The 19,473-nt window shown below is 37.8% G+C and overlaps 1 protein-coding gene across 1 annotated transcript; it reads right to left on the reverse strand.

The window, feature by feature from the left end:
• Nucleotides 1-311: 311 nt before the first annotated feature.
• LOC585544 (WD repeat-containing protein 46) lies at nt 312-18,536 on the reverse strand. Its single transcript, XM_030997477.1, has 14 exons — nt 18,437-18,536; nt 17,305-17,538; nt 16,746-16,858; nt 15,945-16,032; nt 15,181-15,347; nt 14,177-14,327; nt 8,280-8,415; nt 7,070-7,169; nt 6,400-6,553; nt 5,157-5,304; nt 4,611-4,705; nt 3,787-3,882; nt 2,258-2,365; nt 312-1,669 (listed from the first exon to the last, which is right to left on the reverse strand). The coding sequence occupies exons 1-14, from the start codon at nt 18,452-18,454 to the stop codon at nt 1,577-1,579; spliced, it is 1,701 nt and encodes a 566-aa protein (XP_030853337.1). The 5' UTR covers nt 18,455-18,536; the 3' UTR covers nt 312-1,576.
• Between the last annotated feature and the right edge of the window lie 937 nt (nt 18,537-19,473).

Raw genomic sequence — 19,473 nt, forward strand, 5'->3', positions numbered from 1 at the left:
CCATCTCTCCCATTCTTTCTCTCCATCACTAACTCTGTATTTCTGTCTTGACCTCCCCCCCCCCCCCCCCCCCCTCTCTCTCTCTCTCTGTCACACACACACACACACACACACACTCTATTTATCTATCTTTCTCTTCACATCCATCTGCTCTTTTTCCATCTTTAAAAAACAAAACAAAACATTGTACAACCTCTTTTTCAATCTCTTCATCTTTCCTTTGTATCATTACCAGTACTCAAATGCTATACTTACATAAAGACATCATTGTAGAAAACTTTCTCAATGAAATGACAAAACATGAACACATATTTTCAAAATGGCAGTAACTAGAACTGCTCTCTTTTGAATTTAATGATCAATTTCCATTATCTTACATTTGACTTATTTTACTTTTTTTGATAATGCTTTAGGGAATACGGGCAATAGATTCTCAAAGTATAATATCATAATGGCCAAGTTGTCAAGGTTGCTTGTTCCTAACAAGTTTGTGCTAATCAAGGGTGTGGCAATTGCACCAGCCCAAACACTGTTTTTTGTGCTGCAGTGAACCTTATCCACAGGCTCTGTTGTTTAAAACCAGTAATCTAAACAACAAGCGAATATGACATTAGCACTTTGGTACTCTGAAGGGAACAGATTGCAGCAATACAACCTTACAACAAACTATCGTAAATATATCCTCTTTTTCTTTGTAATTCATTTTGTTCACAGTGGTGCAACCGCGGACAATGCGTGGAGAAGCCACTTCACCACCAGAGACAGGAACAAAAGTTGGTTGCTATGGAAACAACCACACCCATGATCGGAGACACGCCTTCCATGAAAACGACAGTTGCATCAAAATTATCTACCAAGGCTAGGAAGCGGTCCAAAGAACAACTCTAATTGATTGTCAATCTCATGATTTGGTCCAAGTAAAGACCCTTTCATCGTTTTTTACAATGCAACAAAAATTGTTCAGTTAACAACCAGCAGCTGATTGATATACCGAAGGGGCAACAAAAATATTGATTTAACTGGCTGACTACTGGATTGTGTCATTCCCCTAGGCTTGGTATAGGAACCATTCTGTCCTGTCTGCAATAGATTTATCCATCAGCTTCAACTCTTCCTCTAAGAAGAGCGACTATTGAGGAATAAATCTGCACTAGTATTTTTGATATACTGCGGAAGACCATGATAAATACTTATAACTTAAATAGTTATAAAATAACACCATCATATATAATTTTTATTTAAAGTTCTTTTGAAGTGCTGATGATAAAATTTCCCCATATGGAATTGATAAGTTGGTTTGCACTTTTAACATTCTATCAGCTAATGTGAGGTTGAAATGCTATTTTCACGTTGCAATTGCTCATGAGGAACTATCGTCGTTGAGTACCTTCTGCTCTTCCATTATCCTATCCTGTACTCCTGATATTCTGAAAGGGTTCAAATCTGTCATTTGGGCTTTATTGTCCTGCTTCCATCAAAATATGAGATGTCCCAACACTGTGGTGAAACACTTGCATTCAAAGATAGTTGACACCATGTATGGATTGTTCGGCTTTTACTAATCAAAGTCTTGAGTTCATTTTGAGAATCTGTCCAACGCCGTCTTGTACTGAGGCCTTTCTTGGTTCTTCTTCTTCTGAACAGCTTTGGAAGTTTCTTGTATTTTATCCTGAGAGGAGAGAGAGAAGGGAGGAAAGAGAGATTAGAAAAATGCTAACTTATCCAGCTTCATTTAAAGGTATAGACCAGTTCTGGTCATGCGATTGCATTGTGAAAGAAACCTTGTGGAATTGATCAGAAAAGGTTGATCATCTAGCATATAAGTGTTGGTGTGTACTGCAAGGTTCTGGAATCATCAAAATGATAAGAAATTTGGCCCAGTCTTGGTAAAGTTACAAGCACTGTACATAGAAAGATGTATATGGGACTAAGCGATACCTATCTAGTCTAGAAAGATACAACAATTAACCAAAAATATCAATAAGTAGGCGGTTTCTCGGCAAAATTTGTATCATCACGTATTAGTCAAAACATATTCGATCACATGATTGGTAATAAGAGTTTCCATTTCATTTTTTGAAAGGGGGGGGGGGGGGGGGCTTCCAAAACTGGTCTTAACCTTTAAGTATGTCAAAGAAGAATAAATGGAGAATTTGCAAGAAGGGACGCTTAGCTTTCATATATTTTTGTCTTGATTGACATTATATATCAATATCTATCAATTATATTCAGGCCTGATCTCTACGATTCTTCTTACCCTGTTTCCTTCTTCCCTGACGCCTTGTTTCCTCTTCTCTATCCTACCAGCCTTGCTCCTTCCTTTCATCCTGTGACGAGGCTCAAACTTGGGTGGTGGTACCACGCCCTGGATGCCATAAAAAAAATCAAAGTACAGACAATAATATACCATGTGTAATATCGAGGGGTCAGTGACACAAAGACGTAACTCCATTCAGGCCATTTTGAGAAAAAGTGGTTTATGTGTCACTGAGCACTTTGGGAGTTAAGTCTATGTTTCACTAGCCATCGACTTCAATGGGGTATTGGATGGAGGTAAGTCTTTGTGTTTCCTGGAAAGCCCACATTTTTCTGAACGTTTTGATATCACATACTCATTTTGGCAAAATATGGAGTTACGTCTTTGTGTCACTGAACCCTCGATATACCATATACCATGTAAAGCGATGTGAAACCAATTGTGTGAGACTGCTATATACAGTGCATCCCAGAGTTGAGTCTTTTGTTAATTCCATCTGTTGCTACGGCAGGCTGCCAGTGAAAACGAATATGTTTAATAAAATTATGGAAATGCAAGCACTACTTTAAACAAACAGAACTTTGTTATTCCTGCCTGAGGTGTCATATGAAAGGGCAGAAACTCAGCTTTCTAGAAATGGGATTTTCTTTTTAAAATTCAGATACTGTCCACCAAATGACTTTTTGGTTTCCTCTCTTCAATTTCATTTTAATCACTCATGCGTGAAATATGCATTATATGAGTTGCATCAAATGAAAGTGGAGGATGTAAGCTTTACAAGTATGTGTCATTTATTCATTATAATTGTGAGTAAGTTAAGATAAAACATTAATAATTCTCGGTTTCGTTTTTTTCTGGGACGCACTGTATATATATTTGAACATAATACATATTATTAACATTATTATGAATATTTATTTGTAGAGGAACAAATATGAATCCATTATTCAGTATCCCTTCCATGCTCTGGGCATAAAATTCTGCCTGGAAGCAAAAAGGATAAACATGAATAATGCTAAAAGCGATGTTTTGGTACAATTGCTTTGGGACAAGTGAATGGTATTTTGTCCCATACTGTCATAATAAATTGTAGTAAACCAGACACACCTAACAAGATGATGGTAGCCCTAAAAGAGCTTGGATTAGTCTAATCAAGGCAACTGATACTCTTAATGTTAATTTTTGTTAACTTTTCGTTATTCTTTTGTAACATATGAGACAGCAAATATGAATTTGAAATGAGATCTGAATTGACTTCTGTGGATGCCTCATGAATTTAAGAGTTGAAATAAATCAGGAATCAATAATAAAAGCTCATTTAGATATGAAGCATTATACCTAAGCATTTTGTTTGTCTTTAATGAGTAATTGTATTTTTTGCTCTCTAATTCTAAATTATTTGAATATACTTAGTACTTTTTTTGGGGAGGGGGGGATTTTATTTCTTTTAAGGATACAAACAAATATTTCTTGTTGGTATTATGATTGGACATCTTTAACGACACCATGACAATACAAAAAATACTCACAAATAGCTCCTTCCTCTCAGCTTGTCTCTGATCCAGCGTTGCCTTGTCAATAGCACTGATCTGACTCGGATCTAATGTGATCATCTCTGGTTGAATCTAGATTAGGATGAATAAAAAGATGAGAATGGAATAAAAAATCATATAGAACCCAGCTCTTGGTTACAAACTACGCACGAGCAGACAAAAGTCATGCTTGATGACTTGATGACTTGTGAAATATGAAATGTACTTGAGGATAACATTGAGTACCTGAAAGTTACATTAATTTTCATTTACAAACATTTAGTGTATTCCATGAGAATGAAAAAGTGATACATTTTTGAAAGTTGTAATCACGGGCTCTTCAAATTGGCTGAATCGGTAATGTCTCTGTGATGTAGTGGCTTTCCCATTTGTTCCAACACATAAAATGACTAAAATTTTAATTTTTCAGACATGTTTGACTCAGGAGGGTCTTCTCTCGTTAGCATACTATCCATAATATATTTTTAGTAGAGCCCCAAGGGAAAAGGCACTTAAGAGAAAGACATGAATTAAAGATTTTGGGGGGATACATGACAAACAGGAGAATTATACCCATAATAATAATAATAATAATAATTATCCGCTTCTATATAGCGCTTAATACAAATGTCTCTAAGCGCTTTACAGATTTAGACTTGGTGATCTCGTATTTCAAACATTCATAAGTCCTTTATTATTGGTCCGATTTATTTCAAACTTTCACCATTCTGTGTATCTTATTTTCCTGCTTGCATGTAAATGAACTTAATACAAAGGTTGGATTGCCCTTTAAGCAGTGGGGCTCAAATAACAATAAATACCTTTTCTAGAAGAGCCTTGATCTCATACTCTCTCCTCTGGGTTTTGTTCTGGTATGGGTTGGCCTCCAACGCATCAAAGTTGGCCTCACCAGCACCTGGTCAGAAAAAAAAAACATTATTATATAACTTCACCAAGACAACTGTTGCTTACGAAGCCGAGATAATAAGATATTGCTGCTCAAATAAGGAAGATGAAGGCAATAAGACAAAGACAAGCAGAGGTAAACTAAATACATGTAGAGTACTACAAATATGAAAACATAATCAGTGTGACAGAATTTCCTAATTTGTCATTTTTTTTTAAATATTGTATTTATTCCTTCTATCTCTGTTATGCTGGTGGAACACAAACTTTAATGATTTGCGGACGTGGAGAAGTTATCAATTACCGGTATCCCATCTGCAATTTACTATTTTGGTTTAATGTTTTTCAAAAGAAAAAGTATGCATAAAGTACAATGTACTACAATCAAACCAGTACCAGAGGTTAGGGTTAGGGTTACGTTTAGGGACAACTTGAAAACATAAAATGGCCTATTGTACTACCTGGAATGAGTAAGCTGGAGTAGCCTTGGAAGTGAGAAACCCCTAGTACATCTTCATAAGGACAGAATCCCATGTTGGTTACAGGATAGCGTTGCTCATGGATCATGTAGGGTGCATCTTGAGTCCTCAGGCAACAATCCTTGTAAACCTGCAATTAATCAATGGAGAGAAAGGTTATCATTGATTTGGCTGGAATGCTTCCCAGGGAGTGGAGATTGTGCACAGTGTGTGAGGACAAGCATTGAATCCAATGACCGAGGTAATAGTATATCTGTAAAGCGCTTTATAGGGACATTGTATTACGCTATATAAGCAGCATATTATTATTACTGCTTATCTGTACCCAATGAAGGGGGCGCGTGGCTCAGTGGTAGAGCAGTGGTTTCATAAATGGGAGGTCCAAGGTTCAAAACCAAGTCATGCCCTTTGCCTTTGGTAAGGCATTAAAACGCATTACCAAAGCCCTTAGAGAGGACTTAAAGCTGTCAGTCCCCTGTGTGCTTACTTACAAGCATACATATGTCTTATTAGCAGTCAGGGAAACAATCAATCATCTTCAATAATGTATGCATGTGAAGCCCTTCAAAATGATCAGAAACATATTCTTTTTTTCAAATCTGAAAACATTAACAAAGATGAACTTTAATTCTAGGAGTATTAAGATAAAGTGAAGTGGTTATTGTCAAAATAACCACTTTTATACATGATAGCTGTACACGAGTTATACGTTACTCTACCGAATCATATGAATGATTGCTGCAACATAGTTTTAAAGCCTGTCTGCACTAGTTTGGCCAGGGGGGATTAGACCACCCTGCAAGGTTACTGACAGGTGGTTATCTCATCAAATCAGCTCTCATTTAACAAGAGAAAAAGAGGATCATGGGGGACCAACAGGCACTGATTAGGCATGTTTTGCTATATAGAGGGCGCAAGTAGCTATAAGTAGTGCAGTGGGGCTTTAAATAGCCTCAGTCACTACATCTTCCAAAGTCTGTCTCCCAGTTACTTGTTATTCAGAAGATTGATACATTTGTCAAAATATTCTCATAAAGTATTCTCACATACAAGTATTATCTGTTGAAAGCCAGAAAGATGTTAACTCAATACCACTTTACACAGAGTTCACACCATTCTCACTAGTTCTAAGCAATGATACCTTTATTTAGTAATTGCAATTAAAGACAATCTCTCACGAACCCCCCAAAATCTCTACTCTTTGGAGATATGAGAGAAATTGTACCTCTACTACGTTGTTACAGGCAGCAGCTAGTAGCCCCCTCTGACTGAAGCACAGCTCCCCTGCACCAAACGACACTCGGTATGCCTGCAGGGGCTTGTACGTCCGGAGGTCAAATATCTTGAGTTGCCTGTCCATGCCGCCTGTGGCCATATACCTAGGAAATCATTACAAACAAATTGAGATTATTAATTGATATAAAGTCAAACCTGTCTACAGCGACCGCCCAAGGGAAACATAAAATGTGCTTGTTGTAGACAGCTGGTCTTTGTAGACAGGTTCCTTTAGTACATGTTTCAATGAGAAACTATTTTCAAGGGAAACAAAAAATGTGCTTGTTGTAGACAGGTGGTCACTAAAGCAGGTTTGACTGTACCTATTGTCCACTTATGGATAAGCAAATGCGTGTGAGCGAATCGACTGGTCTATTCAGAAATCACTTTTTAAGAATGCAATATCAGTATCTGAACTTGCAAATGTCTCTTTATAGAAGTAATTTTCAGATCTGATATTTCACATATGCCATAATATTTTCCAGCTGTGAAATTCAAAGCTGATTTTTTTTAATACAGTATACTTGCATTGAACCTTATCCATAAAAAGCAGAATACAGTTTGCCTATTGATTCCCTTTTTGTCTCTCAGAATTGACTAGAATTAATTTCCATACTTACGTTCCCCCTTTATCGATGGCTATAGACCGAACAGCGCCTTTGTGACACAACATCTTAACAAGAGGTTCTCTAGAATTGGGACTCCACATCGTGACGGTGCCTGAAAATGTAAACAAGTAAGCAGACATATCATTACAAAATGAACTTGATACTCCATCGAGGCCCAATGGCTCAGTGGTAGAGCAATGGTCTGGGAGGTCCCAGGCTTGAAACCAAGTCGAAGCACTAGTGCCCTCTGGTAAAGCTTTAATCCTCATTACCAAGTCCCTCGTAGAGGACTTAAAGCTGTCAGTCCCCCGGATGCTTACTTACAAGCATACACATGATTTTTTAGCAGTCAGGTCAAACAAACAAACAAACAATAATAAATGGTGTATTCTGCATACCGGTACATCATGTTACAGTATAATGTGCAAGACATGCTATAAATGCCCTCATAAGTGCTTCCATGTTGGAAAGATAAGATTAGGATTTTGGAATATAAACAAAATTGTTATATTTTCAAACACATTTTAATTCAATTACAAAAAACATGTCTAATGTTGTGAGCTTGACTTTATTTTTCAACTTAAAACAGAGTATGGAACTGTAACATAACATTTCTTTTTAAACGAAAAACTGTAAGTGTACATTGAAATTAAAGTTTTCTTGATCTGTTATGATATCAGTCATATATTAAAGGTCACAGTGTAGAGGAGCAAATATGACTCGTCATATCTATCTAAATCTTTTTGGAGTAAGCAACTTGCATTTTTGGAGACCGAGAACCAACTGGGAGAACAAATAAACCTGGAGTGGAATGACACTGCAAGAGAGTACTAGAATGGCAGGTAATAGAGATGCATGGAAAAAATGTTGTCATCAACTTCCAAGCTGGGAGAAGATAACCAGGGGGTGTTTCACAAAGACTTAGATCGACTTTAAGTTGGATTTAACTATGGCAGGCCGTTCATGCCACTAGTTGCTCTCACCATTGGTCTCTCAATTATGATCTTTAGATACTATTTTGTCCTTTCAATAATGAACTATCAAAAAGGTAAATTCTGTACATTTGTGACCACATTTATACATCCCTTGAGAATCCAATGCCAGGAATGGTTAGAGGAACTAGTGGCATGAACGGCCTGCCATAGTTAAGTTCAACTTAAAGTCAATCTTAGTCTTTGTGAAACACCCCCCAGGATAGATGTATACTCTTGGAGGCACTCACCATTACTATGACCAAGATGGATAACGGCATTCCGTTGGTTCTGTGTCATGACATCAAGCCGGCCGCACTTCGTGGGCATGTCACATACCAGCTTCCCAACTGACACATCTAGATACTGCAAACCTCCATAGGAACTCTGTATGAAAGAAAAACAATAAAGGGTCAATCAGGACTCAAAGGTCATATCTAAAACAGAATAAGAGTTCAAATCAAAATGACATTCAGCCTTCAGGGTTCAAAGGTGAAATGAAACTGACGATCAGGGATCAAAGGTCAACTGAAGACTACATATGAACTCTGTATAAATAGTGTGGTACGGTATGTCACTGAAACAGCTCCCGTAGGACTGTTGTGCCAAAGTTGATTTTTTTTTTGTTGCATTTTTGGATTCATTGGGGTCCAAGCTATCAGAAATTGATGGGGTTCAAATTTCCCTGAAGACACCAAATTTCCCTATGGCGCTTTACATAAGCCATTTTGGCGCCCAACATGGACCCCCCCCCCCCCAGAAGTAAAGGAGGGGTCTGAAATTTGAACCCCATCATTTTTGGCCAATTGGGACCCTTTTGAGGCCAAAACAGCAACAACAAAAATCAACTTCGGCGAGAAAATCCTACGGGATTACATATAGGCCAGGAAAGATATCACATTTTTTAGGTAAACCTCAAACAAATTGCAATACAATATTTTTCACTGCAATGCATTTTAGTAAGGTCCCCCAAATGACATACTAAAAGTCCGAAAAAATCCGTGTAGTGGAAGTGACCCTAATTTGCATAAATCCAATATGGCCGCTATTTCGAGGATTTTCACATAGATTTGTCATATTGTTCAACTTGTATGGGCTGTTGTGGCATTAAACAAATTGCAAACAAATATTTGTTACTGCAATGCATTCTAGTAAGGTCCCCCAAATGACATACTAAAAGTCCGACAAAATCCGTGTAGTGGAAGTGTCCCTAATTTGCATAAATCCAATATGGCCGCTATTTCGAGGATTTTCACATAGATTTGTCATATTGTTCAACTTGTATGGGCTGTTGTGGCATTAAAGAAATTGCAAACAAATATTTTTTTACTGCAATTCTTTCTAGTAAGGTCCCCCAAATGACATACTAAAAGTCCGACGAAATCCGTGTAGTGGAAGTGTCCCTAATTTGCATAAATCCAATATGGCCGCTATTTCAAGGATTTTCACATAGATTTTGTCGTATTGTTCAACTTGTATGGGCTGTTGTGGCACTAAAGGTGTTGAAGAAGTGATCTGCTGTATATTTTTTTTTATCAACTAAAATACCCATATACTACAGGTATATCACACACCTGAAACAAATCTCCCGCACACCCACACCCACACAATCCAACATGTAATTTATGCTCAATTTTTCACCTTTAATAGCAGATGATGTTATTTCATTATGCACTAGACAAATATATTGTAATACGCAACACAAAAATCATGCCATTTTAGTTTGAAAAAACTCAAACAAAAATCTTCAGAAAAACTGGCCCTTATGAGTATCCGTACAAACACAAGAGCTGCTGGTACGTGGTAGGGCTATGTAGGGATACAGCCTGTACCTTACATTATCCTCATGGTCATTTGATTGGTTAAAAGTTGTTCTCATTGCATCAGTTTACTTTAGAGAGGTGACAAACAGAAGCATACATTGCATGCTCATGGCTCATCACAATACAAGCATATTACTGCGGTATTGCGCTCTCTAATTACTATTTCTGTCAAATATTCAACTAAGTTAGACCTGAAAGCGTTTATTAATTGTGTGATATCCAGTGATAAAGCTTAATGCCTCATTCATAGTCATTCATTGTAGAACTTTAAAGTTGAACACCCTATAACAGTTTCATTATAATATCGATGGAAAGCTTATAATGTGCAGAATACAATATATGTTTTTAATAAAAAATATATGACCCCACATAGGCACAATGACTAATCAAAGTTTGTCACTACACCCCACTTCATCTAAGGTAATTCAGATGTCAAATTAAGCCTGTAATTCATGACGTCACAGAATGTACACCTTTCTATGCAGTGCTACAAAGACAAGCCTACACATGAGCCTACATCAATAGGAAGGGGGTTTTAGTTGCTGGTGTGGTACTGGTACTGGTTGTCCTATTACTGTAGCTGTATAGTAGGAATATGCATGAAAAGAAATAATACTTGGTCCTAAAATGTGTCTAGAAGACTTGCATCTTTTAACGATCTTCCCGCAGTTGATGCTGTATACCATAAACAATGAATAGTGAACTTTAAAACTGAAAAACAAATATCAATGTTATACTCTGTGAGCACAAGCACTTCCAAAAAGGCTAAAACTGGCCGACCTAAGGATGAGGTGAAATTTACTGCATTCTTAAAGTAATTAAGTTCCTGGAGGAAAATGATGACGAACAAACAGCAGTAGTTGATCACTAAGATGCAAGAGTATTTACTGGATACAGATCATGAGGCCTACAGTGGGGTATACATGTAAAAGAATATACAGGGGCACTTTGGTGAGAGAATTGTTATAACTGAACTGAACGGAAAGAACAACAAACCAAAGCAGGAGAAAATGAGGATCATAAGGACTGCTGCCTCACCGTATAAAGAATGACGTCAAGCTAAAGAAAATTGCAAGTGACGCGTTTACCCAACTCCTGCTGAAATGTCGTCTACCTTCGGAAGTTCCTATAGTGATCACTATAGGAACTTCCAGAGGTTGTTCAGCACCCAGGTGTTCAATGTGGAGCAGATTCCTGGAATTAATTGTGATGCAGCAGAATTTTAAAGCCACAGTTCTTGTCGGTGATGACACAAACCTTCTCATCTTGCTGATCTTCTACGCTGATCTGAATGCGAAGGACTTTTTGTTTGCACCTGATCAGCCCAAGGCAAACTCCAAGTAGAACCGAAGATGTAATATGAAACAGCTGAAGGAAACTCTAGGAAGGTAGTGTGTGTAACTACTTTCTCTTTGTACATGTGCTTTTGTGCTGCCAGACAACGTCTCACAATAATATTTGGATATAATAAGGCGTGCAGCACTGAAGAAAATCATGAAGAATGACGACTTTTTTGAGCTTGCCATAATGGTACGTCAGCCAGCATCAGACCTGAAGGAGATAATTATTACAGCTGGATAGAAGACACTCGTATGCCTGTATGGTGGTGACTCAACAGAAGTATTGCGTAAAGGTATCATTTAATCTTGTCTGCCTTATTATTAGAAGCAAAGACTTTGCCACCAACTTCAGCAGCAGCAAAGTTCCTCAGTCTGGGTGTGTACTATCAGATATCAGAATAGACAGGAATGGCAGACAACCTGACATCGGGAAACTGAGTTGGCAGGTCATGGATGGGAAATATCTTCCAATAAAAACTGATAAAACACCAGCACCCGCATCACTCCTTAAGGTCATCAGATGTGGATGCAAGAAAGACTGTGCAGCCAAGAAATACATGTGCCGGAAGTATGGCCTCCAATGTTCAACAGCCTGCATTGATTGTCGCGGCACTAGTTGCACCAACTCACCACCATTAGACCTACATGTAGAACTTGATGCTACTACTAATCAGCATGCCACATAAATGTATGTTTGTTGGAGACTACCAATTACTCTAATCAACTTAAAATATGTATACCAAACTGTAGACCTCATGATCTGCATCCTGTAATAACAACTGAACTGGGATTGTACACCAACATTATTATAGCTGCTCTGAAATGCACTATAAGGTGAGAATCAACACAAAATGTATGCAAATTAACCAATTTTTTTGAAAATGTATGTGTATATTATATGCAAATTAAAGAACCAAATTATGATACATTTGAAACATAACAATATTTTACAACATGAATAAGCGTTGTCGCAATTATTCTGAATATAATCAATTCTCTACAAAAATGCTTAATTTGGCAGCCATTTTGAATTCAAGCAGATTGAAACACTCATGCAACTGGGCAGATGAAACCTTGTGCAAACAAAAGCATTCCAGGAAATAACATTTTAGATTTTCAAAGTACACCCAAAGTATGCTAAAAGGTATGTATGGTGAATAATTTAACCAAATCTAGGAAAATTAAACCCTAGAATTGGTAGCCATTTTGGATTTATGTAAATTTGACACACTTCCACTACACGGATTTTGTCGGACTTTTAGTATGTCACTTTGGGGACTTTACTAAAATGCATTGCAGTGAAAAAAATGTTTTTGCAATTTGTTTAGTGCCACAACAGCCCATACAAGTTGAACAATATGACAAAATCTATGTGAAAATCCTCGAAATAGCGGCCATATTGGATTTATGGAAATTAGGGACACTTTCACTACACGGATTTTGTCGGACTTTTAGTATGTCATTTTGGGGACCTTACTAGAATGCATTGCAGTGAAAAATATTTTATTGCAATTTGTTTAGTGCCACAACAGCCCATAAAAGTTGAACAATATGACAAAATCTATGTGAAAATCCTCGAAATAGCGGCCATATTGGATTTATGCAAATTAGGGTCACTTCCACTACACGGATTTTGTCGGACTTTTAGTATGTCATTTGGGGGACCTTACTAGAATGCATTGCAATAACAAATATTTTTTTGCTATTTGTTATGTGCCACAACAGCCCATACAAGTTGAACAGTATGACAAATCTATGTGAAAATCCTCGAAATAGCGGCCATGTTGGATTTATGCAAATTAGGGTCACTTCCACTACACAGACTTTTTCGGACTTTTAGTATGTCATTTGGGGGACCTTACTAAAATGCATTGCAGTGAAAAATATTTTATTGCAATTTGTTTAGTGCCACAACAGCCCATAAAAGTTGAACAATATGACAAAATCTATGTGAAAATCCTCGAAATAGCGGCCATATTGGATTTATGCAAATTAGGGTCACTTCCACTACACGGATTTTGTCAGACTTTTAGTATGTCATTTGGGGGACCTTACTAGAATGCATTGCAATAACAAATATTTTTTTGCTATTTGTTATGTGCCACAACAGCCCATACAGGTTGAACAGTATGACAAATCTATGTGAAAATCCTCGAAATAGCGGCCATATTGGATTTATGCAAATTAGGGTCACTTCCACTACACGGATTTTTTCGGACTTTTAGTATGTCATTTGGGGGACCTTACTAAAATGCATTGCAGTGAAAAATATTGTATTGCAATTTGTTTGACCTCAAACCACAATTTTCCTAGCCTAATACCATACCGCCCTAAAATGAAGCACAACATGACATTGATATAAATTAAGGAAAACAAGCAACACAATGTGATATTTAATCCAAAAATCAATCATGCTAAACACCCTTACATTCAAATACTTTTATTCATTTGATTTGCCAACCTGCACACTGCACATGGTAAAAGCTTGTTCAGATGAGACCGGGCAAAACAGTGTTTTTTTTTAAAGATTTTTTTAAATGATTATGCAAAGTGTAATAAGCTCAACATTACTGTATCTTATAACAAAGAGCTACTTGAATATGGGCAACTCTTTTGTTGCGCACAGTTGCCATTCATTTACATGTTTTTTCAAAAAACATGTGGCATTTTTTAGGGCAGTTTACTGCACCATATCTGAACAAGCCCTTAATATTAAATATGTCCTTCAATACAATACATTTATCCACAGTTGTGTCTCTCTACCCAGGATTTAAACTGGGACATGACAGGAATTATTTCTTCAATAGTGCATTGTGCCTTGATAATGCTGGAACTAAACATAGGTTACTCTGGAACACTGTGGTAGAACATAGAGACTATATATCATATACGATGACCTACGTTAACATGGAAAACATCTGTTATGATTGGACTGATTTTTATGCCATTTTGGACGGTAGACTAATATGATAAGTTTATACTTACACAGCCAGCTAATAGGAAGTGATAAGGAAGGAACTCCATACGGGTGATATTGTGCATTTTCTTAATGCAGTGTATCTCCACCCCATTGTTATCATATATGTACGTCCATTTCTTCTGAGCTACGGCACACATAGTCTCCAAGTGTAACCATCTACATGACAAACACAAAAAGAAAAAAAGTGTGTAAAATTTTGAAGTATAAATATCTCCTAATGGACCCCAAGCAATTTATTCACCTGTTTGCACTTTTCAAAGGAACCTCAAGCTACAAGCATATCAATTTATGGAGTATCGCAACCATTATTAGTGTGTAATACTTGAACAATGATAGAAATCATGACAACAACTTGTGTGTAGGTTATTTTCTTTTACAATGATTGAAAATGATTATAAATGAAATGGGCTGGGAGGGGGGGGGGGGGGGGGGGGGGGGGGGGGGGGGGGGGGGGGGGGTTGGGCAATTGGGTGGTTAACAATTGAAACCTTTGGAGATAGGTTTCAAATATAGAGCTATAACAGTTGTTATAGAGTCTTAAAGACAAGGTAAACTCTCGTCACGGCAGTTATACTTCCAGTTAATAATAATAATAATAATAATAGGCATTTATATAGCGCCATCTATCTAGATAATTCTATTCCAAGGTGCACAAAAAAAATAGAAAGAATGAGAGAGTTTGGATGAGTGTCATAGTGCCAAGTACAGGTATTGTTAAAAAAAGTTTTAGTTCCTAGCGGACCTTTCGGAAGAGACGAACACAAGGTTCAAGGTACATATATTATTAATGATTGGCTACAAAGGCCCGAATTCACAAAGGAGGTTTAGATTTAACCCATGGTTTAAACGCTCATTTACATAACCCATGGTTTAAAATAAGCGTGACACAAGTCAGAGGTCTAATATTAGACATGCGCAAGACAAGGTACGCTTATTTTGCGCTAATTTTTAAACCATGGGTTAAATCTAAACCTCCTTTGTGAATTCGGGCCAAAGAGTTTTCACTTACTGTACATCCTGGATAGCTTCCATAACGTTGGTCTCAAAATGAAGTTTCTTCGTGACCCAGTCGATACTAGCTAGATGACCCCTGCGACCTCCGAGAAGCAGATGTCGACCATTCCTTGTGAAGTCCATCCGGTATGGGCCAAACTGGTCCAATCGAAGCTCAAAGTTCTAGGAGGAAAAGCAAAAGAAGGGTTTTAAAAAGAAGGTGGAGTACCGCTTCAGAGAATTTTTTTGGGACAAGCATTCATTTGAATGAAAGAACTTCCCTTTGCAATATTATGCAATGTTTGTTTAGTCAAATAGAGACAATCTGGATTTATGTCAATTCAATCTGTGATTTCATAAAAATGAATGAATCAAAGTCATGTGCTCAAGGGAGTCACATTCATGTGTGTACACCTCTGTGCATACACTTCTTCAATTGCAGTACAGGCCACCATCAGGTGTTTTGACGAACAGAACGTCAAGCGTTCAGGCGTGTATATCCCAATCTACTGCTCATGGAGCAATAAGCAATTATGTGATTTTAGTTTGTGAGCTCGACTCAGCAAACATTCTGAACAGACTTTGCAAGATCCAAGGCTGTGGTTCATGAAATTTTAAAATGGACTCATGGATTTGGATATCACTGAACGATATGTGCATCCATAGCAACAACAAAAAGAGCATAATGATTGGTGATTTGTCTCATGCTGTTTTAACTGTGAAACATAAACTTAGTGAATTCATCAAATTACAAATTTAACCAATAAGGTATGTACTTACTTTAGTCGCACTCGCGATGTCAACAGATTTTCTGATTTCCTGCTGAGTGACGTCATATGTTTCTTCTCCCTCATCCGCCTCTAAAAACCTTGAATTTCAGAGAGAAATCAGTTCAGAATTTTATACTTTCCAATATTTTTTTCTTTAAATATCAACACATTGACAACTAATCATTAGGAAAGAAAGCTATTTATCTTTGATAACCATATTAATTCTAATATCAGCTCTTCTTTGAGATCTTTGCGCTGGAAGAGGTAAAATAAAGGCTGAATGTCATCAATGCCGAAATACTTTCATTAGCAATGACACTGCCCTACCTGCAGAGGAAACCCAAGCTAGATACACAGAGGTTTAATGTTGGTCATTTAGGCATTAAATAAAGTCTGGATACAAAGCCGAGCCATGTTTTTAGGTGTATGGAGATCGCGCTTTCAGTCGGCCGCTCAAAACAACCTACCACTACACATTAAAAAAGCCTCATCTACTGTTTTTTGCCATAGTTTTGTTGAAGATGCACCTGTTTCGAAGAGCTCTTGGATTTAGTTTCTTTGGGTGGTGTCTGTACATGTCTGTTTGATCACAGCACAGTAAGATTTATTTATATAGTAGCTCAGCTGGCTATATAAATTGATGTAGTTAATATAATTATGACCACTAATCCACCATGTAGACATACCAGTAGAAGTGCAATCATATATGTAGCAGCTTTCTTAGTGGCCAAGGAAAACATATCCTACCTTCTCTTCATGGACCACTACTCATTAACTGACCTGTGACCAACCCTATTGACCTCTCACCTACCCTGTTTCTTCTGGTAGTAGAAGTTCACTCCTAGCAGCTTGCTTGGCAGCAAGGGCAAACCTATCTTCCCTTCTCTTCATGGTTGTCCTGTGTGGAAAGCTTTTGATCTCTTTCTATGGACGAAAAAGGCATAACAATAACAACAGCAATGAAAAATAAAATATGGTGTATCATGTTGAGGGGCTTAAGCAGCCTCATACAGTCAAAACTGGAGAAACATTCTTCAAGATATCAACCAATTTATTCCCATTAATTTCTCTCCTCTTCTTTACTTTTTCACTTTGCTTGTTGACTGGGGCAGCATTTAACTTTCATATGTAATTCATCATATTCACAAGCATTTGGGTAAATAATATCTTATTTTAATTGATTTGGAAAATGTAGGATTAAAAATGGATAAATTATTAGCAAGTATACCTCACAGCATAACATATTTCTCTCCTCTTCATAATAGAGTATAGATGTATATATAATATATATTGTTTTATTATGTCTTCCAAGTTTTGAAAGTAAATCAAATCAAAAACCAAACCAAATGATATCAAATCAATTTACTCACAGCACTACTTTTTTCTCCTCGTCTATGCTTCTTCACGATCTCACCATCGACCGGGGCGGGGCCTGGGAACGGATCTGATTCATCCCTTAATCTTTGCGGGTCTGGCCTCCTCTTCTTAGATTGTTTCTTGGATGTTGATTCTCCTTCATGCTTGTTGGAATCAGCTTGGGACTGGTCTTGAGTTCTATCTTCTCCGTCTTCATCTTGGTTATCAAAGTATCTTGCTGGCTTTTTCTAAAATGAAATAGGGATGAAAATTGTGTGCAATTCTTGGTCATAGCGCTAGCGGGTGAGCGCTTGAATCTCTGAGGCAAAAATTGGCAGTCAAAAAACTTGGGGTCTGTTCCTAGAAACCGTCCCAATCTAACTTCTTGAATATCCCATTGAAATGAGTGTTAATTCTATAACACACGTTTCAATAGGATAGTCAAGAAGTTAGACTCATGAAGGTTTCTAGGAACGGGCCCCTGGTCTCATGCGCTGCAACCGAGAAATGCATAGACCTATACCGTATACGAAACGGCTCTTCGCCAGGATTGACAATTGACCATTCCAACATCATATCGCGATATTATCGGCGAGTTAAATTAATTTTTAGCTTACTGCTATTTATATTCTAGGTGCTATCAACTCTTCCCATTTACTGAAGTGCCGATTTTGAGTGAATACTTGTGAGTTTTGTACAGTGGTGTTTGAAAATTTTGATAATTTTGAATTAAAAAAAAATTTTTTTTAAATCCTGCACAAAATTTAATCTGTAGATCATCTGATCATGTAATCATCTGATCATAGACCTAGATCTACTCATACTAGTCAGTGTCACATACATCAACTTACACAACAAAAGGACAGTTTTAAAGCTACACCCTGCACACGGCAAAAAAGGCACCGCACTAAGTACGAAAATACTCCATTTAAGAGGCCGGTACTCAGGTACTCTACTGGAAAACGAAACACGCACTAATCACACACATCTAACACAGAAACAAGTACGTGGGGGCAATGAACTAACAAGTGTTCATTCATTTTCAATGCATGCCGTCAAAAAGGAATTGTAATACAACCCGATGACATTTTAAATGAACACTGTTGACGTGTAAAATAAACAACTGTAGAAATACAATAAACTTACTTTCTTGTTCTGTGACATCTTTTAGTTTTAGTTAGCTTTCACGCCGATTATAAATCAAAGTGTGATCAAAGTAGCATGCTTTCGATCAACTTCACGTATAACTGTATGGGAACTCTACAGGAGCAAATTAAAAATGAAATAAAAGGGACCAGTGAAAACAAATAATAATGATCCAGTGCCCAATAGAAAATGTGCATTAAAAATAGTACAAAGGACTGCTAGCTTTAAATGTGCGACTTGATGAATCTTTCATGGAAAATTCGAAAATGTTTGGATTTTTCCCCTTTTTTTGTGTGGAAGTTTCTCAGACCATGTGAGATGCGTGGCTAAAGAGATAGCTACAATGAGAAGGGCAAGTACTAATCTTCCAAAATGGTGAACAAAATGAAAAAAAGAGGGGGGATTGAAAGAGTATAAAATGGAAATGGTAAGATCAGAAGGACCCCTCCCAATAAACACTCCCTCCCTTTGGCCTTGTTCTAGCTCTCACCAGTCCAGAACCTGGACAATTTAATGTTGTCAGCAGGCGCAGGCGCGGATCCAGGATTTCTTAGGGGAGGGGGCCCAACTTTTTTTTTTTTTTGCTCCCGAAAATTTGAGAATCGTGCCGGCCGAAAAGTTGCTCAGTGGGGGGGGGGGGGGGGGGGGGGGGGGGGGGGGGGGGGGGTAGTGAGCACATTTTTTTTTTTTTTTTGGTCCTCGAAAATTTTAAAATTTGCACCCCCCAAAAAGGTAAAAATCGCGTGATTTTACATGATTTTTTTTCTCAAGGGGGGGGGGGGGTGGGGCCCGGGCCCCCAGGCCCCCCCCCCCTGGATCCGCCACTGGTTGTCAGTACCTGCTGCAGGCTGAAGATAGCATGCTCCCTGGGCAATTGAACTTGAAGAGAATGATATGTCTTCAGCTGGCAGTACACATTTAGGGTACAGGCAAAGATCACATAGATGGAGAGATTGTTGAAATAAAATCGGCGAGATTGTGGACAGGTAATTCACCTGTGCACCCTCCCCCCCCCCCCCCCCCCCCACCTCCCCTCT

This window comes from Strongylocentrotus purpuratus, unplaced genomic scaffold (genome assembly GCF_000002235.5).
Source record: "Strongylocentrotus purpuratus isolate Spur 01 unplaced genomic scaffold, Spur_5.0 spur5_scaffold_4, whole genome shotgun sequence".
Classification (NCBI taxonomy): domain Eukaryota; kingdom Metazoa; phylum Echinodermata; class Echinoidea; order Camarodonta; family Strongylocentrotidae; genus Strongylocentrotus; species Strongylocentrotus purpuratus.

Coding starts and splice junctions, on each gene's coding strand:
- LOC585544 (XM_030997477.1), bottom strand. Junction 16,859..17,304: donor GAGGAGAAAAAAGTAGTGCT/GTGAGTAAATTG, acceptor TTTCGTCCATAG/AAAGAGATCAAAAGCTTTCC. Junction 3,883..4,610: donor TCAAGGCTCTTCTAGAAAAG/GTATTTATTGTT, acceptor ATCCTAATCTAG/ATTCAACCAGAGATGATCAC.